Source organism: Puntigrus tetrazona, chromosome 14 (assembly GCF_018831695.1).
Source record: "Puntigrus tetrazona isolate hp1 chromosome 14, ASM1883169v1, whole genome shotgun sequence".
Classification (NCBI taxonomy): domain Eukaryota; kingdom Metazoa; phylum Chordata; class Actinopteri; order Cypriniformes; family Cyprinidae; genus Puntigrus; species Puntigrus tetrazona.
Window position 1 is genome coordinate 13,546,835 of NC_056712.1, and position 24,699 is coordinate 13,571,533.

Consider the following 24,699-nt stretch of genomic DNA (forward strand, 5'->3'; position numbering starts at 1 on the left):
GCAAATTAAGTTCTACAACACTTTTTTGTATCATTGAAAATAAAGGGGGACATCTTGTGGAAATTTACCACTGTGGTATTAAAGATTAACATCACTTACATACTCAATTCTGCCACATATCTGTGTGATCTAAATATATTTAATGATAACTATAAGTGGTTAAAATAAATAATACAAAACAAAAATTAAGAACACTTGTAATGATTTATTTAAATAATGGAGGTTAACAGTCAATAAAGCTAAAAACTTGCATTACTCCAATTTGAAAGCACAACACATGCTTTTAGTTAAGAATGCATAAATAGATCACTTTTAATCAGACTTCCTTTGAAATTACAATCAATATCATCATCAAAAATAAATGCCCTTTCATCACAGCTTTTATGGAAATCCAAATTTACTGATTAACTGATATAATATACCATTTTTATCCAAGCTTTAAAAAGATAGTTATTTTCTCGCTATTAATAATACAAATAATAAAAAAAACATGGTACAATTACTCACCTACACATTATACTTGTGTCCGAGAGGCGTTTTTTAAGGAAACTGGTGGCAATGGGGGAAGCGTTTGCTGTGTTTTTAAACAGAAGGGGGAATTCCCACATAGTGAAAGGCCCTGATATTTTTTTAGCTCAAAAGTGGGACCTGGTATGCGTCCAGGAACTTGAGACAGCTCAGCTAAGTGTTACCAGACAACAGATACATTTTATAGTAACATAACATATTTTGACTGCTTGCAATGGCATAAGTATGTTGTAAATAGGAGCAAAAGATTGCTGCATAAAATTATTTATAGTACCTTCAAAAATCTACGGTTTAATACATGATCATTATAATACGGCATCAGTCTACACGCGTTTGCCTTAGAAATTGTCCCATAATTAAAGCTCAAGAAAGATTAAAGTTCGATAAATGAGTTTAATTGCATTTTCGTTGCTTTTTCAAAGCTTCTAAACAACTAAAAATTACACACCAAAAAGTGCACCGACGAAAAAAATGTTTCCTTTCTCAAAATGAACAGAGAGCGCACTTAGAAATGAATTCATGTTGTTAAAGTTGGGTCTGCATAGTAAACCTTTGTTACCTCTGACATTAAGCATCCCGCAACGCCCTGGATAGTTTAGTTTTGTCTTGCTTTTGCATGTGCAACTGTTCACACACAGTCGAAAATATCATTATGATCACGTATATGCTGTTTTGTTCTGAGTTTAACAATGTTATTGCTATTGCAGACATCATCAATGGTGACTGGGATGTTGGTCTACTTGCAGGGGATTTCCTAGCCCCACAAGTTTTTTTCTTCTTTCCTCTTTTAACTAAAGATGGCTTGACAACAGCTGCGCTCACACAAAGACAAGTCTGCACACACACACACACACACACACACAAACAGACGCGTGTATGCACACATACACATAGCTGCAGACAAGAGTGTAATGAATCGATGGTTTGAAGGCTCGTTTTTTGACATAGGAAGGCTGTTGTACAGAAAAAACCCCATCAATGCTTCTACTCACACCCTGAAATAAACAGATGACAATACTGTTGCTGTCCGCTATCTGCTATCTGAGAAACCTCTCTTCACTGGTGACAAGCCCAAGAAAACAGAAAATGTGTTGAAATAGGCTACATTTCTCAAAAAAAAAAAAACTCTTCAAAATTAAGGTGTGATGTGCATCAAGAAATCCAAGAAATGCAATGCATCGGGGGAAGACATTTATGCACGTATGCATGTATCAAATGTTCTCCATTTTAGAGTCATTATGCTTTTTTTAATCAACATCATAATGCATGATTTGCCTTTGATGAAATCTACAGAACATCAAATATCACATTTACCATCTGCAGTTTATAACCAGTTTATTTCCTATTCAGAACAGAGTTGCATAGATTACAACAGGAGGGAGTTTCCTTATGTGGTGCATTTGTAATGTAAATAAAGTTAATGACTGATCTCCGTGAATCAGCTATTCAGACCACTGAATAAAATAAGGACGCAAGAAATAGCCTCTGCTGAAAAAATCCTGGACTTTTAAGGTAGAAGAGTTAAATAAATATTCTTAACTTTTAAAAATGAGCAAAAGTTTGTCCCGTATCTTTTGTTGTCAACAGGAAATTACTTTGTCACCGGTAATAAAAATCTACATAGAATAAAAATAAATATATGACCCACTCTACATAAAAATAATGATTTTTCCCTAAGTGTGCATAAACATCTATTAATGAATAATAGTGAATTATCGGCTGTTTAGATCATAAAAACATCATTAATAATTGAAATAATAACTACACTGGTGTCAACAATGTTCAGTTTATTATAATAATGTGCTGCAGTTTTGTCCCCTGCTGCTTAAAATGCTAGAAAGCAAGACTGAAGAAAAATATGAAAAAAATATTCTGAAAGTGAGTAATATCTAGCAATATCTTTCCTTCTGTGCTATTATCATAATAGTTGTGGTTTGAAGTATATTCTTTTAAATTCAGAACAATTTTTAAAACAATGTATTTTCGCTATAATCATCATTCATGGAGTGAGTGAGTTTTAAAAAACAAATTTGGCAGTTTTCCTGTTCAGCCTACAGTATGTCATAATATTAATTGCATAATTGTGCATAATTTCAATAATTGCAATTCATTGTCTATTGCAGTGTTTCCCAACCCTGTTCCCGGAGGCACACCAACACTACACATTTTCTAACTTTTCCTAATAAAACACACCTGATTCAACTCATCAGCATGTTAGTAGGGAATTCAGGACCAAAAATATAGTCAGATATCAGTAATCTGTGTGACCAACTTAAACCTGTGGCATTATCTGTGTGGATTCATGTTGAAATGCCCATGAAAGCTCATGAATGTGACCAGGCTTGAAGCAACTTACTGTTGTATGAAAAAAAAATTGCACGTCACGCACATCCAAAGCATCTTGGCTGGGTGCAAGATCCAAAAACATCAAATAAAAGCTGAAATGTTGCTACTTTTACCTTTTTCTAAATCGATGGAGAATGACAGCACAGATCTTTTTTTGTATTGTTTACTTCGTATGATCAACAATTTTGGTATTTTGTTCAGAAGCACATCACCACATTCTGTACTAGATTTAAATCAACATTTGGTATTAAAACACAAGATCGGTGTCCATCTAACACAAACTCAAACACGATCACGTGTCACTTTTATTTCTAGGGTGATCAATTTAAACAGGATGTTGGGTAACAAATAAAGCACTAGTAGAACGGTAACAACTTAAAAGTGCTTTTAACTGTAAAAAAAAAAAAAAAAAAAATATTTACGATTTCAGAAAATGGGACAAGGTGTGGCTTCTCTGAAAGGTCATTAGCTTTGGCATAGGCATGGCAGCAGCAGCAAAAGGGCATAAAGACTGGAAGTTGGATAGCATCTCTCAAACAACGAATGGGAACACAGTGTACTGGTTACTTGGCATGAATATGCTGTGTGACACATCCCAGACGACGGGCAATGTTCTAGTCCTCACCTCCACAGAGAATCAAAAGGGTTTTACGATAGTCTCCTGATGTGTCACCCTGAGAAAATAATAATACGAATTGATCAGACCAAACATTTTGAAATAAAGCATAAAAAAACACACCCGATAAGTTGGGAGTGTACATCATAATCATATCAGTGGAAGTTTGGTATTGCATAACGATATTAAGCCTTTATGAAATTCACTGCATTACGTAATTGCCGAGCATTTGTTTAATCTTTCATAATAATTATATGAGCAGTGAGAGCAACAGATCACTTTTCTTCCTTCGTAGTCTAAAGTGCATTTCCATGGAAATAATGTTTGCAAACGCAAATGAAAATGTTATAAAACCATGCAATTCTACAAAACAATGAATCTAATCGGAGATCTTTTGACACACAACTTAAAAACACACAGAGAGACTTGTTCTCAGCATGCTTTATCTGCGAGCATCTAAAAAGAAATCATGCTGTTATTTGGGATTTTAAATTTAAATGGAGCGTTAGGTTGTTCCAGTGGGTTCATTTGCACACCGGCCCAACTGATAGCATAGCAAGCCCCAAAAGACATAAACAAAAGACATAAAATTTATAATTTAGTGTTCTTATTGATCTCTTAAGGAGTTTTGACTACAGAGCCAGTATAGACCTGTTATTGAACACTTCCTGTCTCCGTTCTCTCGACCAATCAGATTCAGCACACTGAGAGGAAGTCAAGCATGCAGGGGAAATTCCTAAACAGCTGAGTCGAGCGAGTACACCGCAGGAACCTGTCAAACACTCTGTTCCCCTCGACTTAACCAAAGAGGATGTGCAACGCCTACAGTAAGACAAAACACAATATCTACACAACTCTCTTTTAAATTCACTACCGTCCCATCGCACTGGTAACACATGCACAAATGCATGCAGTATGTATGAGAAGGAGCACACAACTTACAACGAGCGTCTCTACCTGGATGAATTCATGCAGAGAAGCGTCATGAGTCTCCTTGAATTCTTTGCGGATGTTGAAGAGGTCAATCTCGGATCGGGACACCATGATACGGATGAGAGCCCTGTCGTCTGTTCCCAGGCCCTGCAGGGAAAGTCACAGCGCTTAGGAAACTCTGGCCTGACCGCTGATCTGTGAGATGCTTATGAAGCAAAGCATCAGCAATAGTGCAGATGCTCATCACAGGGCCTGTGACTCATAATCGAGCCTGAGAACCATCGCTGGCACAGATACTCTCTCATCAGATGAGCTCTACATGACTGTTGCTTTACACAAGTGTGTTTAGCCCACAAAAACTAAGACCAAAAAACATGTTTCATTTTAGAGTGAGCGACTTACTCAGTAAAGCATGATTTTAATCAGTGTCTGCAATTCACTCAAAGCAAAGATTTTACTCAGAGACTTAATTGGGTCCTCAGTTATGTTTTATTTCAGCATCAACTCAAAAGTTCCCTTTGAAATAGTAAGATTGGGAATAGTAGCTATAATATGAAATTATTACAATGTCTGCTGAACTCCAGACTACCGTTGAGTGAGAACAAGTATCTCCATTTGATTCCACTTTCACAGGCAGCATTGAAACACTTTAGATATTAAAGAGACTAAAAGCACTTCTTAAGCACTTTGAGTTGATTGATGTCATGTTCCTGACCTACATCAGCCATTTAAGTTTGGTCCTTCTGCTCAGAAACAGATGTTGAGGGAAGTGTATTACATAACAATGCACTTTTACCTTCATGGCTTTGTACAATCGGTCAGCAAAGTAAGATGGCTGATTCTTCACACTCCGCACTGGAAAATATACACATGTAATTTCTGTTTTTTAGAAGACTGTTTTTTTTGTATGTAAAACATGTGACTGCAAATGTCACTGCTCACTGATGTAATTGTTAAAGTCATATCATGCACCATTTATAATGTTAGTCAAGATTTTGTGTTAGAAAGTCATAATTGAATCATTTTTAAGACTTTAAGAAGACCTCTTCACATATAAGTTGAGTAGCAGTTTTATGTCTTTTTATGAACATTAATCAGACACCATACTGAATTTATTAAAGATGAAAATAAGGCTGTGAAGCTCAGACTTGCAGTCTTTACAGACGAACACTCGTTCGTTCCTATATCATGTCATTTTCACAATTCTCAACTTTCTCAAACTGTTTTATGGTGTCTCTGTCTACTGAATTGTTTTCAGAAAGATGCTTCATCAGCTGAACAATTGGTATTTAAATAACATTACAATCCATTAAATCACTCACAGCGTTAAAATAAAAATGGTGCTACCCTAAGTGTTGTCATTGTTAACTAAAAGTAAGTCTACAACTAGAAATGGTTTTGTCAGTTGAAATAAAGTAAAATTATATATATATTTTTTATTTAATTTAATTTTTTTTTTTGATAGTGTGCTCAAATTCATTGATGATATTACTCCTGTATTAGTAAAAATAATATAAAATAAAAAGTGTTTTCCTGATGCTTGGTCAGTGTCCTGACAAAAATCTTACCAATAGCAAACATGGCATTTTTTACGTCTCCTGACATCTCCTTCTTTATAATCTGTTCAATATCTCTGTTGCTGCACCTCACAAATTCCTGGAACACTGGAGGGGAGATAGCAAATGTTGGCTGGAGCACCCATAAAAACATGTATTAGCACGTGTACCAGAAGCAAACATGAGTTTGCATTACCTCTCCTCAGGTGCGGAAAACTCCTTGTGCACAGAATACTCATGAACTTGTCTTCCATGTCACCAGAATCTGCATTGCATGCATCTGCCAGTTCCTTAAATTAAACAGAAAAATGTAATCTTATGATAATACTCTAGAATTACCTTTACGCTTGGTAAACAAAAGACAAATTACTTGGGCATCTTCCAAGGCCCTGGCCATGTCCGCTGGGTCCTCCTCACGGGCTCCCTGACAAACACCATCAGATTGACGTAAAATATGAGTTTATAAAGCACAAAGTATGACATGTGAGTCAGAGTTTGGATGCAAGAACTGTGTAGATGTACCTGTGCCAAAGATATCAAGATCCGTTTGAAATGCCCAGACGTATCTGATGCGATGGCGTCCTCCAAACTTTTTTTATAGCCTATGTACAAGACAGTTAATATATATGGGTAAACATAAAGTGATGAATAGTCTAAATAAATAATTGTTCAAACTGTAGTAAATACCACATCAGAAAGACTTTTTTTATCTCTGTTTAGCCTAGATAAATTGCGCCGCCTGCTGGACAATTCAAGTTTTTTAGTTACCATTCTGATAGGCAGAACACAAATCCTGAATCTCTTGGTTGCTCCTAGTGGCCAAGATTTCAATCAATGCATGTTCATCAGTCCCCTGCGCCCTATTAAAAACAATCATTTATTTAAGCAGAAATATATATTTTATGCCAAACTGCTTTAGAATAATATATGTAAACTCATGCATATCATTAAAGTACTGCTTTTAATATCCTATTTTACTAACCCCGTGAAACTAAACATGAAAGCAACATTGGCAAACAAACAGTCCTTGTAAAAGGGACTTTGACCTCTGCTCTAGTTTGGACAGGTCACTGTGGACCTCAGTAAGCAAATAAAGACAGAGGTTAAAAAGCAAAAGCAGGTCGAACTACTTATATGATGAAACAGCCTTTTCCAAGACTCAAATAAGATTTTAGATTGGTCCCATCATGCTTTTACAAATGTATTCTCTGTACCTCCATGGCTTTCTTCATCATCTTAGCGTCAAACTCTGCTGGAGTCATCATGAGACCGAGGATGAGTCTTTGGAGGTTTTTGGACAGTTCTGATTTTAAGTCAGCCATGAGATCCTGATAAAAAAAACTGTATAAATCAGCCAAATACCAAATGCATAAACATTTAAAGGAACCGCGGTAATATAATCTGTTCTGTTAAAAATTCTAGGGCAGTGTCGTACCCGTCCCAAAAAGAGATTTAAAAGTCTGTCTGATCTCCTGTCTCTGTGCATTGCTTCTTTGTGCCACAATGTCAATAATTGTATCTTCATCAGTTCCTGAAAAATAACAGGAAATCATTCATTACATTTTGCAACTCTTTGGCTTACGCATACTGTTATCCAGAACACGCTGTGTTTTACTCACCAAATCCCTTCATTGCTTTTCTCAGGGCTTGAGCATCACTCGCAGGGTCGAAATTTTGATACTGATGCACAGTTCCTCTTAACTAGTGATGGGTAGGAAAGACAAAACGATACACTTATACCTTAAAATTGACATGCACGCATTGATAACATTGATCTATCAGTGCATATTTGTTAAACTGATTAACAGCAGCCAAGCACACATACGGACACACTGAAATCTGTGAGATTGGTGTGACACTGAACTGAGTGACTGGAAAAGTGTTAAAGGAACTGGCAGCAAATCAAGACTCTGATTAGCAAATTGAGTGGCATTCGGATGCTATCTGTGCACAGACAAAAGCTCTGCTGTATGTTCAGGGTGCATGACACAGTACTCTAGCTCGGCCGGTGCAGAGGGTAACACAATGCTTGCTGCTGAGAAAAAAACACGGGGAGGCTCCAACCTGAACTCTGGTCATGGCGCTGATTTCCCACATCTTGTAGGCAATCTGTGCAGCCTCTGGGAAGAACTCCCCTGCAATACTGAGAAACAAAAAGCTCTTTAGCTTTTTGCGTTGACAAAATAACAATGTGTGGATTGAGGGCTTGACAAAAACAAAATAGCTTCAATTCTTGATCCCTGGCCCTGACTCGATGAAATCTGCGAGAAAATCTAATCATATAATATAGTATGTTAATATGGAGGTACTGTATATAAATACATTACTGTTTGAAAGTTTGGGGTCAAGGATGCATAAAATTAATTTAAATTCTATTCATTGCTATTGATAAAAAATGCATCATAGCTTTCACAAAAATATTAAACAGCACTGTTTTCAAAATTGATAAACATAATAATTGCATTCAAAATAACAAAAAAATAAATATACATGTAATAAATAAAACGAGAATATACATGCAAATATATTACAAATAATAGTATTATTTTTATATATTTACATGTGTGTATATGTAAATATTTATGAATGTAATTGATATTATATAAAACATAATTTGTTTTCTGAAATATATGCATGCATGGGTATGTATTTATATATACGTAATAAATAAACACAGAACACAAATATATACTATGTAATTACGATAAAGTTTTTGATAGCACTAATAGAAAATCATGTCTTATTTCTATTGAAAACTGTTAATAATACAAATCTTGTCCTGTTTTATGATGGACCAATGTCTCCCTCTACTGATTGTTCATAATTACTGCAAAAATGAACTAGATTTGTGATTTCCGCACCACTACAATCATTAAATAAAATTTACATAATAATCACTTTTTTGAGAGGAATCTTCCTTTGAATGGCTCACTTACAGTTATCTCTGCATGCAAAGTTTTTAAATGTTTAAATGAAAACTGTTTACTCATCATCTCCTCCACACAGTTTCAACAGGGTGCGCTTGTAATCTCCGGAAGTGTCATCCTGTTGGGTTAACAAAATATATTATTTACAATTTTACAGATTTTATGATTTTGATGTGTTTGTGTATATGCACCTGAATCATGCTGTACAGAGATTTCTCATAGCGCAGTCTGAAGCACTCTCTGATGTCCAGCATATCAATCTCAGAGCGGCAGACCATGATGCGGATCAGAGTGTTATCAGCCGTGCCCAGTCCCTGCAGACAGATGGGAAAAGAGACAAAGCATTGATAAAAGCCTTGAGAATTGCAATTTCACTCCATTACAATTCACTACCTTCATGGATTTGTAAAGGCGTTTGGCGAAGAACATGGGCCTACTCCTGATGCACTGAACTACGGAGATAAACAAAAAACCTATCTAGAGAAAGTGCAGCAGTGAGCTATCAGGTATTGATTGCATGGCGTCAAAGCTTACCGACAGCCAACATCAGTCTTTCAAAGTCCCCGGAGAGCTCGCTCTTAATACTGTCCTCAATAGACTTCTCAGCAATTTTCTGGTATTCATCAAATACTGAAAAACAATTATATATTTGCTATTACGTCACACAGAATTTATCCGTGTTACAGTGGGTAATCCGAATATTGCACTAAATCTTAACCATTAATAATCTAAATTCATTAACAATCATAAAATTGCACAGCGGTGCATCTTGCATAATCACACGTCATTTAGGTCAATGCGCAGTGCTTTTGTGTCATGTTATTGAAAGCAGCAACCTGATGGTCAGATCAGAGTGCTGCAGACACAGAAGAGACACTGTGTAGTGGAGGAGGGGTGCTAGTCAGCAGAAATGTCCAGTGTCTAGTGTGTGGCTGCGGTTCTCATACCCAACTGCAAATGGGTCACACTCCGGTTTCCCAGCAGCATGATGAATTTGGCCTCGTCTGTGCCCCACTGTGCCTCTCCTGCGTCATACAGGTCCTACAGTAAGATTACACAATCATTCGTTCAGGATGCAAGTCAGGAGGTCAAAAACACACTTTCTAAGTTGCATGGTAGGGTGTTCTAGTATGCTACCTAGTTTTTCTGTTGCCTTTATGTACTAAATAAGTAAATAAGCATAGCATGTTCAGTTATGTTTATTTTCTTTATGTAAGAAGAAAGACAGTGTAGAGTAATACACTCATTGTAAATAATATTTGACCACAGAAGGTCACAATCGACTAATCAGAATCAATGTAATAGTGATTTTTGCAGTATCAATTATGATATGTTTGAAACAAATGGTCATTTTTGGATAGTTCTAAGTCTAATATTCTAATGTTCAAACTCACTTGAGCATCTTCCTCCACAAGGTCTTCACTAACAACATCATCTTCCTCTCTGGTCCCCTAAGAACAAGGCAATCACCATTATTTAAAAAAGATTATTACTAAACTGTAATGTAAAATATATATTTTTTAAAACGTAAAAATGACTGATCTACAATTAACTGACACAGATCCTGGATTTCCCCCAAAAAAACATGCATGCTTTAAAATCATAAATATACCTTTTTTATATAAGTATACATCAACATTTATAAGATTTGACTCACCTGAAGCAAAACAACCAGCATCTTCTTAAAATGCCCAGATGTGTCCCCTATAACATCCTCTTCAAGGTCTCTCCCATATGCTGTAAATACAATCACAGAGTCAAGTGTTGCATCAGTTTGGAATAATCTCTGATTTCTTGTTAACTTGTGTAAAAAAAAAAACTCACCATCTTTGTATGCTGCCACCAAATTATGAATCTGCTCATTGGTTCTTGAAGCGAGAATTTCAATCAAACATTTCTCATCTGTTCCCGCTCCCTTTAAAGCACAGCAAGAAGGTTCATTACTGAGCACAAATCACATGTTCTCTCTCTTTAATTTGTATTTGTCTATTTGTAAAGCATAATGTATAGTCAGCTAGTATAATTATTTAGAGGTATATGAGTGCAGTTGCTTACAATAAAGATAAATTCCAGTACATATATGTATATGTTTTCAAATAAGAGAAGAGTATTTTGTCATATAGGACAGCGTTAGTATTGCACACCATGCAGTCTTTTGTGGTAACAAGGCATTTGCAGAAAGCAGTTAAAATTAAGTTAAGTAGAAATAAAGTAGGTACTATATCTGAGATTAAAAAATCTATTTCTTTTCCAAGTGTATAGTCAGTTTTCTATTACTGAAGACTCACTAAAAAAAGAAAGGTAACACTTTATTTTAAGGTGTCATAATACAGAGCAATTACCTAATTAGGTACTTGCATGAAATAAAATGCATTTATCATGTAACTAAGTTATGCAGATGTAACAGGCAGTTACTGTTACACATATGCAACAGATCGAGTCTGTTACACAGGTAATTAAACTTAAGTACAAACTTGATAAGCTTTATTTTAAGCAGCTTATGCCTGAGTAATATTCTGTATTTTTGATGTAATTAGAAAGGAAATACATGCATTTAAGCTGTGTAATAATTGGTTAAATCAAACTAAAGTGCAGGTGTGCTGTATAGATACACATGAAGTACACTTAAGTACAGTCTTGTTACACTTCATTTTAAGTAGCTTATGCCCGTGTAACATTCTGTCATTTTAATGTAATTAGAAATGTATTACATGTATTTACGCACATATAATTACAAACTGTAAGTACAAACTGTTCCATAACTTGGTTACATGGTAAGTACATTTTGTTTTATGTAAGTACAACGACTACTGCTAAGTACTTACTAGGTAATTACTCTGTAATTTGGACACCTTAAAATAAAGTGTTACCGAAAGAACTAGCCCATTACCATTGAATTAATTATGGAAAATCACTTACGAATCCTAACGATAGCAACAGCAAAACACAGGAAGAAATTCACAGGACAAAACGTGCAATGAATGACAGAGAATATAGCTGATGTTGTAATTGGTCTTTTAATGAACGATGCTTAGAGATAAGGTTATTGAGGTTATTGACAGATAAAGTATAGACCATACATCATGTAGTCCTTTTGTTATATCGAAGTAAATTCTCTTCATAATTAAATATATTTTCAGGAAATATTAACACATCTACCTGAATATAAGCCATGCATTTGAAAAGGTTATTTCAGTGCGATTCCAGCAGCTTTCATCAGATTCCATCCAGATCCTTACATACCTTAATGGCATCCTTGATTTCTTTGGCATCATGATAGGCTGGAGGTCTCATCAAACCCACAATCAGACGTTCAAACTTGCCTGTAAGCTCGTATTTCAGATCGTCGATTAAATCCTGTAAAATAACCTATTTTTGATGAAGTGCATTTGTCTTTTATGCATTTGCTGAATGCTAGCCAGAGATTTTCCAGTACCTTCCCATACTGTGATTTGTAGGCGGCACGGATCTCCTGCCTCTGAGCATTGCTTCGTGAGGTAATCAGGTCTAAGATGGCCTCCTTGTCACTTCCTATGACACAAAAGAGAATATTTTATTAGTGATCATATGGACATATCCCAGCAGCCACTGGCTTCATATTTTACATCTATCCAGGAGTCCTAAAACTCACCAAAGCCTTTCATGGCATTATACAGGGCCTCTGCATCACTGCCTGCATCAAAGTCAGGTTCATCTGCAATTGTACCTCTGAATTCCTATAACAAAAGTAATAAATGTCTAGTTGTCTTGACTGAAAGATGAAGTCCGAGATTTGTTAAGAGATTCATTTTATCAAACCTAATGAATAATAAACATTCAAAATGTTTTCTTTCCACATTACACAATTACTTGAAGCAAAACTGCATACAACATTATGACTTGTAAATATATCTTGAATCAGCATAAATTTTGTTTTATGCTTAAACAAGAAAATCTAGTAATTCAGTACCTTTTATTGTGAAATATTACACTTCATACAATATTTTTGTTATATATCCTTGTGTTGGCAATGCAAAATTTTCAGCAACATTACTCCATTCTTTGGGGTCATATGATCCTTCGGAAATCATTCTAATACATTAATGTGGTGCTCAACAAACAATTCTTCCTATTATCAATGTTAGATATGTTTAATTTTTTTAAAGATTTATTCATCTTGTTTTAAGGATGTTTTACTGACAACAATTACTTTTGCAGTACATTTAGATGTCTTTACAGACTCAAAAATGTATTTTAAGCTGCCCGTGGGTGGGACAGGCTACATGTGTTTATATAATTCCAAAATGTAATTTTACACCATCATTCAGACTCTCCCTCGTCTGGCCTTTAGTCCAAACCCAGACGGGACTATAGAGTGGACAGCTGACACCTGTCAGTGCAGTACTCCTGTGTTATGGTCAGCAGCAAAAGTCATACAGAAAGCCTGTATGCGACTTGAATGTCAGTAACCTTACACTTTCAGCCCTACTGAATCTATAGAAGCATCGTTCTCCTTCAGAGAGCAGCAGACCTCACATCTGACAGGGCATAAATGCTACATGACGGTGCATTTTCCCCATTGCATTGGCTTTGTTGGTGTGGGTTAGCAAGGCACGGAGCCAGAGTCCTCCCCCTCATGCTTCTGTGCACATGCTCAAGGCCTCTCCAGCAGCTATCACTCAACACAGCAGCTGTAGGATTCCACGTCTACAGCAACAGACCCCTAGCAACACCGATTTCGGTAAACAAACATCCGGCCAAGCGCACTTCTGCAATATTATAAGAAATGCTTTACGTCATCTAGTGTAGTGGCAAGCAGTTTCTTACATTTTTAGAAAACATGTCATTGAGAAAGCTTCGGAAACATAGTAAGTTTTTCAGCTACATTAGGAAGAAAACAGCGAAATATAACTGATTAGCGTACAAACTAACAATCGAAATGACATTTTCTGGCGAACAAATTTGAAATGTTATCTCTACACATTGACGGCAAGCATAATGTAAACCATCTATTTCTACTGTTTTATTCTGCATTTGTACATTTTGAGCACTCACAAAAGTAATAGCTCACCCCTCGCCAATAATCTGCATAATTTGAGATTATTATTTATGAGCGTAGCACAAACAAGGTTTAGTACTTAGGGTTAGAGGTTTATTCAGATCCCTAATCCTAGTAATAGCTTAAAGCAATAGCAATGCTAAATTTTACAAGCCTCAATAACACGTAATGAATTATTAGTGAGCTTTTTGCTACCACTTATTTAAAAAAAAATAGGTAAAATATAGAGAATGAAAATATAACAGAAAAATGAGACTACTGAGCCACCACGTGTCTACAGGCAGCATTATGGTGTTCACAACAGATCTAATTTTTTTAATGAGCAACTCATTGACCTCTGAGATTTCAAAAGAAAACTGATATTCTATACTCTCTGAAATACAATAGATGGAAAACGAGATTGGTTACCATGCGAAAAGAGGCAGAGGTCATGTCTTTGTTGCCATTTTTCTAACTACATGTTCAAAATGCAAACACCGCATCAACATGTTGCAAGAAGAGGTTTTGGCTTACTTTGCCCATGTTTGATCAGTTACTAGTTGTCAGTGGAATGATAGTCTCGAATCTGGAGAGAGAAATAAGAAGAAACAAATTAATATCAGTTTGTCTTGACTTCTTTGCTTATTATTAAAGACAAATGTAATGCGCTTTTAAAATGGCAGGTCATTACTTTTCAGAAACTAAGTTATGTCTACTATAAGCAAATACGTCAGAGTTCTCCAGAGTGCCCTATTCACAGTGTAGTTAAAAATACATTGCTTCTAAAGCAAATTAACTATGAATGTTTCCGTACGTTTACTCCTATAAGTATTCCACGCCGTTCTATCTTTATACCTTTGTTTAATCACATAGGAATGATCTATAAAAAGATTTCCCCTTAATTCAAACCATTTCTACTCCCTATAGGTTTAAATGCTAAAGGCAAAGCCACATTTTCCACAGGATACTCTTGTCTTGGCTCCACCTAGTGAACTTACACTATGCTGTCTTTCACTACATCATAGTAAAGAACAGGGAACTCTCAGTGCTGGATAAATGACCAGTCTGCAGTGGACCAATGGAAATTTGATTCTCTGTAATAAAGCCAAACTTGTGCACAAATCATCCGGAAGATGCAAGCAATTACTGCACAATGACAAATTTCTTGCTTCTTTTATATGTTGTGTAAAATTTGCTGATTGTGCACTCTGACTCTGCAGACTTAAAAAAAAAAAAACACCAACAAATGAATGAAAATAAAAAACAGAAAATCATAGTCAACTTTCTGTATTGTTTAAAAATATAAATGTGTGTCAGTGGAGTCCAAAAATAGGCATGTCTCTCTGTCTGGTCAGGAATACATCCAAAGACTGAGAAGGACATTCACAGCCCCACCCAGCAGCAATACCGCAAATTACAATTAAATGAATAAAATAATGAATGAAAAATATCCTCAGCTGATCTGATATGACATAAAAAGACGTTTATAACAACAATTGTGTTTATAATCGACTTCAACTTTCACACTTGCAATCATCATAAGTTTGCTTATTTCATAAGAGTGTCTATATAAAGTTTTGTGGTAGTAGGAAAAAATGTGAACTCCTCTCTGAACGTTAAAGTTAGTAACCATTAGGACCATTTGCCTGTGAAACGCGCGTTTGTATGCTACAATAGGTGTACCTCTGTTTGCTAGTGCATTCCTTGAGAATAGTTACAAATAATAACAGCAAAAGCCACGTTTTACCTTAATGTCAGGGAGTCTCGGAGACGGTGGTCCGTTGTCTCTCGTCGGTGGTCTTGCTGAGAAACGTCCGTGCATGTATCAGCTGTTCTTCTCTGACGCAGCGTATGCGGCGCAAACTTCACGCGGTGCTGAGCTCGGGATGAGCTGTGACGTCATGCCCACGACGTGTCGGGAAAGACACTTCTCGAAAATGACGTAGCTATCAGTGCTGTTTGTCAGACAGGATCATCTGCAGTGCACCTCCCGATCTGCATGTCTAGCTAATTTGGGGATTCCTGTTAAGTCTTGAGTCTAGATGATAATTTGAGAAACAAATGCGCAGTAGGCTACTTGTGAGGTTAGATCTCATTCATATTTTAGCTATTATATATATATATATATATATATATATATATATATATATATATATATATATATATATATATATATATATATATACACACACAAATACATGTATATATAAATGAATTCATAATCATTCATAAGTAAAAAGGCACCACTATAAATTCCAATGAATTTCACACAGTTAGTCTATTGCTCTTGTGAATAGCAAAGATGTATACATCTATTTCATGGAAATATTTTGAAGTTTATTAGGTATTAATATATATATATATATATATATATATATATATATATATATATATATATATATATATATATATATATATATATATATATATTAAATAGTATATATATTAAAAAACAAATTTCCACATGTTTCACAGACGAGGCTTAAACCTGAGCTGTTTCAAATGAAAGAGACTTGAACTGACTAATCTTAAAAAATGTCAGTGCCTTTGTTTTGTCTTAAGATGCACACCAGTTTTTTGTTTTGTTTTTTTTCTAAGGTCCTAATTGAACTATGGTCTAATCCTGGTTTAGGCTAAGCCCTGTCTATAAAACCGGGACTATGATTTTCACAAATCTCCCAACAGTTAAGAGCCAGAACCTGAATTATTACTCATAAAATGTTACAGATCACAATTTTCTGGAGAAATACAAGTTGATTATTTGTTTATTATTTGTTTAACCTCTAAAAAATTTTGGGCTAAACCTCACAAACTTTGATATTCAAATGAAACGATAACATCAAAATGTGTTGAGATAAGATTTTGTGTCGGGGTTTCGTTATATAGCCATGAAGATGAACCAGTAAAAGTAAAATATCTTGCTTGGAAATGTAGCCTGTCCCATATTTAGCCAGAGGCATGTTTTAAACTGTTTACATGAACTGTTCATGAAGCGCTCAAAAGTCAAACGCAGTGCCTACTGAATTAACTTCAAGAGAAAAGCAAAAGCATGCGCTCTTAGTATCTAATGGCTGTTCGTGTCTGCCTTGGCATGAGTTTGTGACAGGTCTATTTCTGTCCGAGCCTTTCAGTCATTCCAGTAAGAGGGAGAGGAATCCAAAATCAGAACAGCATAGTAGAGCAGAACGGAGGAGAAGGAGGCCGATAAAGCTACCACTCATTTACAGTAAACTTTATTCCTATGACACTAATGTCATTATACTTTACAGAATGACTATGCATTTTTCAAGCACCTTTGTTACAGTTATTGTTAAAACATGGTTTAATCGGTGGAATCACATGAAACATTATTAAATCGCGTTAACTTTCTGCACTAGAAGTCATGAAGGTCACCAGCTAAGCCCTGATTTCTTTGTAGTCGCTAAACAGCAAGACACGGCAAAGCTGGACTGCCATCTAGTGAACAGAAAGTGAACTGTTTGCTGAAATTGTTTAATAAATAAGAATGCCCTATTTCTTTATTGCATGAAACAATGTCCTCTATTATTGTGTGAATATTTGCTGTAATAGATGGTCATCATAACCTCACAGCAATGTTACAAATCTTTCTTTGGTTTTCAACATGGAATTTCGTCCTCACCCTGCGCCTTGGCTGCAATTACGAGCACATTATGGGGCCAGAGAAATGCGGAAAGAAAGACTACTTTGTTGCTAATGCCATTGAGTGGGTGGGTCAAACAGTCCACTCTTGTATATATTGTTGTAAAAATCATTTGGCCTCACTGGTGTGAAAGGGACAGATTTATTTAGATGGTTATTACAAAGATACAGACCGCAAACTTCTCTGGACAGAATTAAGGTAAAGAAACAAACATTCACTTATGAATTTGATGCATTACGAAATGTCTTTGCAAGCTCTTTAGTCATTGTAATCATAAAATGTTATCATTATACTTTGTTGTTGGGCTTTTTTTTATTATGCATTACTTCGGTGCATTTTTTAATGCAACCAAATAATGTAAAAAAAAATATCCTGCTTCAGTTCATATGCATTTTAGAAAATATACAATAAAGCATGTAAATGAACAAATAACAGTTTTCTACTTAAATGGTCGCAATATAAAAGTAAAATAATTACAGTAGAATAGGGTTAATATAACATTTTTGCAACATTATGTTAGTTTCATGTTGGCATGGCATGTGATCAGTGCTATAGAATGCAGCATGCAGCAGTAGATTCCTGGCAGGATTAGCATGGATTGAAAATCTCCAGTTGGCAGATATTAGAAAGCCACTACACAAAGAGAACGGGTGCCAGCCGAACACTGTGAAGTCATGAAGGCAGCTTTGTCTATTCTTCTTCATAACTATCTTACGGAGCCACAGAACAGACCTCTGTCTAGAGTTCAGAAGAAGATAAGTGATAAAGAAAGTGAAGGACACCTGACTGCATATTTTGCTGTATGAATCAATACACCAATGAAAAGATTAATGCAATGTTAATTAAAATAGATGAGATGAGGTTGTTTTTTTTTGGATTTCTTCAAAATCACTTGAATTAAATGATTGAATAATTTAATGTGGATCCATTATACCATGTTTTTTTTCCCTTTAATTAATTAGATTTTTCAAAAATAAATAACTTGTGGATCACAAAGATAGTTAGTGATGGATATCGGTGATCTGTTTATACTTAAATCTGATATATGTTTTTGAAGGTTTCAAAGTAAAGAAAAACATCTCGGTACTCGTGAAAACATGAAGACATTGTGATAAGGTAAATGGGAGGACAAAAATGAATTGACAAATAAATGACCAGCATGCAATGGATTAAAAACTATTATTTTTCAGGCCGATTACTGAGCATAATCCAGATTAGTTGTCCAATGACACAATAGCATGGAAATGATATTAAAAATGACATTTGATATGATGACAAAATTAATACAAATAATTTTAGCTTAATAAAAATGCAAAAACGTCATTACTTTAAAGAAACCGTTCACCCAAAAACTAAATTTATCCTACGATTTACTCACTCTTATGCCGTACAAAATGTAGATGAGTTTGTTTGTTCATCAGATTAGATTTGGAGAAATGGAGCATTAGCTCACCAATGGATCCTCTGCAGTGAATGGGTGCCAATATAATAATACACAAGTGTGTGTTTGTAAGAAACAAATCCAAACAAACAACTCATCCACATCTTGGATGTCCCAAGTACATTTTCAGCAAATGTTCATTTTTGGGTGAACAATTCATAATAATGTAGCATTAACCAACTTTATATATATTTGTAACCTCACACACAAGCTATATTTAAACTAAACTTACAAATTTTACTCTCACTCACCTATAACAGCCAATAATGCAGTCAATGCGGTCTTTCCTGAGGGGCCTGTGCCGCAGGAAGCCCCTGGAACCGGAGGGAGAGGTGTCCACCTTTCGTCGCTGTCTTACAACATTAGATCTGGTGGCTTTGGGAGTGGGCAGCACCTTAGGGGCCGGTGTTTATGTGCTCTCTGGAGAGGTGGCCCGAACCCTGGCTGGACCAAGTATTATCGTCTCCTTCTTCATTGCTGCTTTAGCTTCTGTCTTTGCTGGGCTCTGCTATGCTGAATTTGGTGCAAGGGTGCCTAAGACTGGCTCTGCCTACCTGTACAGCTACGTGACTGTAGGAGAGGTGTGGGCCTTCACCACAGGATGGAATTTACTACTGTCTTATGTCATCGGTAAATAGAATTTTTATAAAATCTTATAAAAATGCAAGTACAACTGGATGGATGGATGGATGGATGTTCTGATAAGTGTCAAAGGTCAGATACTAACAGAGCTTTCTTTTGGTTTAGGCACATCAAGTGTGGCCAGGGCATGGAGTGGTACATTCGATGATCTTATTGGAAATGTGATGGCTAATTATTTTAACAAATATGCAGCCATGAAAGTGCCTGGGCTGGCAGCTACCCAGACTTCTTTGCAGCCGGTCTCATAATGATTCTCTCTGGTATCTGACTATTATACACCGTCTTATTCATTATTTACCATCAATTGCAAAGGCTTGGACATTACTTATTGTATATTTCTCACAGGTCTTCTTGCATATGGCGTAAAAGAATCAACCACAGTCAATAAGATATTCACAAGTGTTAATATACTGGTGTTGGTATTTGTCATCATCGCTGGATTCATCAAGGGAAACCTACAGAACTGGTTTATCACTGAAGATATCATCCTGAACGCAACGGCAAAGCACGAGTGGGTACATCTGCATTTATTATTTATTGCAATTGTCAGTGTACTGTAGTAATAGTCGGCGTAATATTTTTGGTCTGCAAACATTAAAATCATCTGTGTATGTTCAGTATCGTACACTGCTTGATGCAGTAGTACTGCAAAATTAAACGGAATGTAGAAACTACCGCATTTGAAAAAATTAAATCATTTGCATCATTTTTATGTCTTTCTTGACAAAAGTTACCCCAAATAGAAACAAATTCCAAATTCTGCATACCAAATAGCATACTACTTTTACTATTATGACAAAATTAGTATGGACTAGTATGTTAGCTTGCTATTCCAAATCCAGTCATATTCTCAGTTCCTTTCAAAAATTGCTTTTTTTAAATTTTTTTTTTAAGAAACCTAACATCCACCGTCAACATCACCACTCAGTATGGTGCGGGTGGCTTTTTTCCATTTGGATTTGAAGGAACACTTGCAGGAGCAGCTACATGCTTCTATGCATTTGTTGGCTTCGATTGCATCGCAACTACAGGTAAATCCAAAAACATTAATAAGCATTTTTTTTATGTTTTCTCTTATAGCTTTTGTTAACTTTGGACGATTTATTGATCAAAAGAAAAGTAATGCGTTTATGTTTTAAAATAACCATTTTCTATTTTAATAAATGTAATCGCTTCCTGTGATGTAAAGCTGAATTACTATCGCATGATTCTTCAGAAATTGTTCTAATATGCTGATTTGGTGCTCAAAAAGGTTTTTCCTGCTGATCCCAGATTGTTAAAAGTTTGAGCATGTTAACATCAGTAGTCCTGAATTTCTAGGCGAGGAAGTGAAGAATCCTCAGAAGTCTATTCCTGTGGGTATCGTGGCGTCTCTGCTCATCTGTTTCTGGCGTACTTTGGTGTTTCGGCTGCTCTCACTTTGATGATGCCATATTACCAACTCAGCATTCAGAGTCCTTTGCCTGTGGCCTTCGCACATTGGCTGGGCTGCTGCAAAGTGCGTTGTGGCAGTCCGGGTCCCTGTGCGCTCTGTCAACAAAGGTGGGGTGGAGCCACAGATTGAGATTTAAATCCCTGTTACATATCAAATCACTTACAGGCATAATTTCATCTGCAGCCTCTTGGGGTCCATGTTCCTAATGCCCCGTGTCCTGTTTGCCATGGCCAGAGATGGACTCATGTTCAAATCACTGTATAAAGTCAGCTTAGCCTGGCAGAGTCAGTGGTGGCTTCCCACACTATCCTCTGGGACTGTGGCTGAGTAAGTATATTAAAAATGAAAAAAAAAAAAATTCAGAGCCTCTTTCATCTCTCACAGACTAAGCCAAATCATAAGACTAGGCCCTTTTTCTCTCTATAAGATGAATAGTAAATAGTCAGCTTTTGAGTAAAACACAAAGCCCTGGAAATCATGTGCTCTGCTTTATTCCAGCAATAATGGCTCTTTTTATTTGACCTATGAAGGCATTGGTTGATATGATTAATAGATTGGTACCCTCTTCTCCTACACACTCGTGAGCATGTTTGTATTCTCATACTGAGGTAAGTATTCCTAGCCCGCACTTCCCTTCTAACGCAACGATGCAAATGTTTGAAGCTAAAAATGGTTTCTTTCAAGAGTATCAAGAGGAAGCCGACTTCAGAAATGGTTACTGCACACACACGAAAACCAGCGTTTGGGTTTTAAAGGCATAAATACCCTACCAATGGGAAAGCTTGAAACGCACAACTACGACCTGCACAGTTTTTCTTGATGCACTTGAAGACCTCAAGTAAATTCTTTAATGCAAATTCACAGAAAAGACCCAAGATATAACCACTTGGACCATTATATAAATCGAACTTCTTTGGATTTTTGCAGTTGTGTTGAATTGCTTATTCTGTCACTGCTGATGAGCAAATCAATCAAGATCGTTGTTGTTTCTGGGAGATCTGGAGTGTTGCGAGGAATGCTACGCTGTGATCCTGAGTCATAATGTTACTCCACAGTTTTATTATCTGGAAACACCTTTAGAACCCAACCAGAAACACTCCCTTCATGAGTGAAACACAGGACTTTGACCAAAACAACATCATTATCTTGAAAACTATGTAATAATATAATATTATTCATAATAATATTCTAATGTTAATATCTCATATTTTCTATAAACACAGGTATAGATTTCTTGCCTTTGCTCCTGTGGCGAGGTGTGTTTATCAACATTTATTTGATGGATTTCAGCTGGGAGAGGGGCCTGGATTAGCTATGCCTTGTGGATGGCTGGGGGTATGCGAGGCAAAACGAAATGGCGGCAAAGAACGAATCCATTTTAAATGTGGCTGTCTTTTTCTGCTCCAGGTTTTTTCTTGCTCTACTTTGGATATGGAGTGAGAGACGGTGTCCAGAGGCCAAGGTTACTCAGCAGTCAAGGTCACCATTGAAAACATTGAAACCAAATGAACAAGATAAGCGGATAAACTAACAAAATACATTACATCCGTCACATCTGAGTAGATTCAGATGAGCAAAAGACTCTTTCTAGCTCTTTTGCTAAAGCGGTTACTATCGCATTTGCAGTAAGAAATAGTCTCTGTCATTTTATACTTTTTATAAATAAATAATTCACAGATCTTTAATATCACCATAGTATTGATTGTTCTTACTGTCAGCATGTTTTATATTTTGTTTAGCTCTTTTATATTGTTTGTTTTTTATGTATTTTTATGCTCGACATTTGTTTTGATCCAAAAATACAGCTAAAAAAGTGAAAGTATATCAAATCTTATTCTAGTATTATTTATTCATACTACTTCTTACATTACAACTGTCTATAATGTTACTTTCGATCAATTTTAATGCATTACTTCGAATAAAAGTATAAAGTGTATCATGCCCAGCCCCAAACATTTCAACAACGGTTTTATGTTGAAAGAAATGCTTCAGTAATTAAAAGGTCCTAAATGCACACAAAGTGTGTGAAGTCCTATAATCTTTGGTGTGCATTAGCTGGACTAGATGGGACCCAAAAGATTAAGTATGAAGATCTTAAATGGTTAAACTTTAAGATAATGAATTTGAGCTAAATGAAAAATGCTTTGAGTTTATTGATGGTTAATGTAACTTGTATAATGTACGCTTGGAAAAGAGATTTGGACATTTTGGTGGAGTGTAAACACATGACTAGCAAATAGCTGCTCCTCAAGCAGCTAGGTGAACTTGAGTGTACCCATAAGAGGACTTAATCTGCTGCTTTCAACTTTAAGGGTACAAAAAAACAACCATTACCATTCACGAGACCCTACCTGTATTTTACTAATCAGATCTAAGCCGTTAAATCAGAAGCAGAAACTCAGAAAACTGGGTCATTCTACAACAAATACCCAGGCAATGAGTTTACAGGCAGCTTAGATTTTTAACTCTATTGTTTTTATGCACCAAAAATAACTGAAGTAAATGTATAATAATAATAATATATAATATACTAATAATAATGCACCTAACATTATGTGTATCTATCAATTTTACTTGTAGTCTTCAGTAATTATAAACTACCCCTTGTGACAAATGTTTTCAGACAGCAGAACTCTCGAACAGATACGTTTTTACAGCTAAACAAACACCTGGCTGCTTTCTGAGTTGGATGGTCAGCTCTGCTCCAGACCCTGATTGGTAGAATGGAGCACAAGAAAAGGATCCATTGAGTGTAACCAGAGGAATTTAGGAGTGCTCATGTTACGGCTCTGGTAAACATCTGACCTCTCACTCAGTTCCTCCTCTCCCGCTACACTTTCTGTTTCTCCCTTCTCTGCAAATTGTATTTTTAAGGTTTAACTAGAGTAAGCAAAGGTTGCTGTGAATATTCTCCGCCATGAAGTGGAGGAGTGGTGCTAATTGCTCTTCTTCTTTCTTTTTTGATCACGTTCAGTTTGGTGAGTATCTTACCTCTTAAGAGCCCATATTGTAAATGCAAAATGCAGGGCGAAAAACAGTATAACTGTACAAAGCAGGTATTAATACAGTGCATGTAAAGCATTTATCAAATGTTGCATATTAAATGTTTTTTATTTTTGCATGAAATGGGTTGATTTCAGAGACAACTTGAACTGGTAGAAATGCACTTAAAATTCAGAACAAAGTTACTTTGGATGAAAATGCTGAATGTGTGAATATGTGCTTATAAATGCATTTTTTTGTATACACATCTTTAAAACCATGAAATGTGAACATAGTCTTTAAGAATGGTTTCAGAATGGTTTGTCACATGAAAACAGGTATGTGCCAAAAGGTTAAACCTGACCAAAAGATCAAAGCCGAGAGAAGAGACCAAGTGGCAAATCCAAATCTGGGAAGGGATCAGAAAAGACTGCTTCCAAACCTAAAGTGAAAACCGCCCTGAGAGCCTAAAGAAGCTCAGACGTACCTCACTCAGGTGGTCAACAAGGGAAGGTTCCAGAAATTGGGGACACACTGACTGTCCAAGCAGGTGATACGTTAGAGCTGAGGTGTAAAGGGAATCCTGTCCAGTGGGCTGTTCCCACATATCTGGAA

At 36.1% G+C, this 24,699-nt stretch overlaps 1 protein-coding gene and 1 pseudogene across 2 annotated transcripts; one reads left to right on the forward strand and one right to left on the reverse strand.

Moving 5' to 3' along the window:
• Positions 1–3,377: 3,377 nt before the first annotated feature.
• LOC122358133 (annexin A6-like) lies at positions 3,378–15,809 on the reverse strand. 2 transcript variants are annotated; one of them, XM_043257924.1, is made up of 25 exons: positions 15,671–15,809; positions 14,458–14,509; positions 12,538–12,622; positions 12,343–12,437; positions 12,150–12,263; positions 10,731–10,821; positions 10,564–10,643; positions 10,301–10,357; positions 9,854–9,947; positions 9,441–9,536; positions 9,300–9,358; positions 9,098–9,220; positions 8,966–9,024; positions 8,044–8,122; positions 7,599–7,680; positions 7,418–7,510; positions 7,194–7,309; positions 6,748–6,832; positions 6,502–6,581; positions 6,350–6,403; positions 6,176–6,269; positions 5,992–6,087; positions 5,220–5,278; positions 4,433–4,570; positions 3,378–3,548 (listed from the first exon to the last, which is right to left on the reverse strand). In XM_043257924.1, the coding sequence occupies exons 2-25, from the start codon at positions 14,464–14,466 to the stop codon at positions 3,489–3,491; spliced, it is 1,998 nt and encodes a 665-aa protein (XP_043113859.1). In that variant the 5' UTR covers positions 14,467–14,509; positions 15,671–15,809; the 3' UTR covers positions 3,378–3,488. The 2 variants fall into 2 exon arrangements, with proteins under 2 accessions (XP_043113859.1, XP_043113858.1); XM_043257923.1 differs by lacking the exons at positions 3,378–3,548; positions 4,433–4,570; positions 5,220–5,278; ... (3 more) ...; positions 6,502–6,581; positions 6,748–6,832 and having other exon boundaries at positions 7,194–7,307; positions 7,415–7,510; positions 15,671–15,805.
• LOC122357515 lies at positions 15,744–21,433 on the forward strand (annotated as a pseudogene).
• The last annotated feature ends 3,266 nt before the right edge of the window (positions 21,434–24,699 follow it).

Coding starts and splice junctions, on each gene's coding strand:
- LOC122358133 (XM_043257924.1), bottom strand. Junction 7,681..8,043: donor GCGCCATGACCAGAGTTCAG/GTTGGAGCCTCC, acceptor ACCCATCACTAG/TTAAGAGGAACTGTGCATCA. Junction 6,833..7,193: donor TGATGAAGAAAGCCATGGAG/GTACAGAGAATA, acceptor AATAGGGCGCAG/GGGACTGATGAACATGCATT.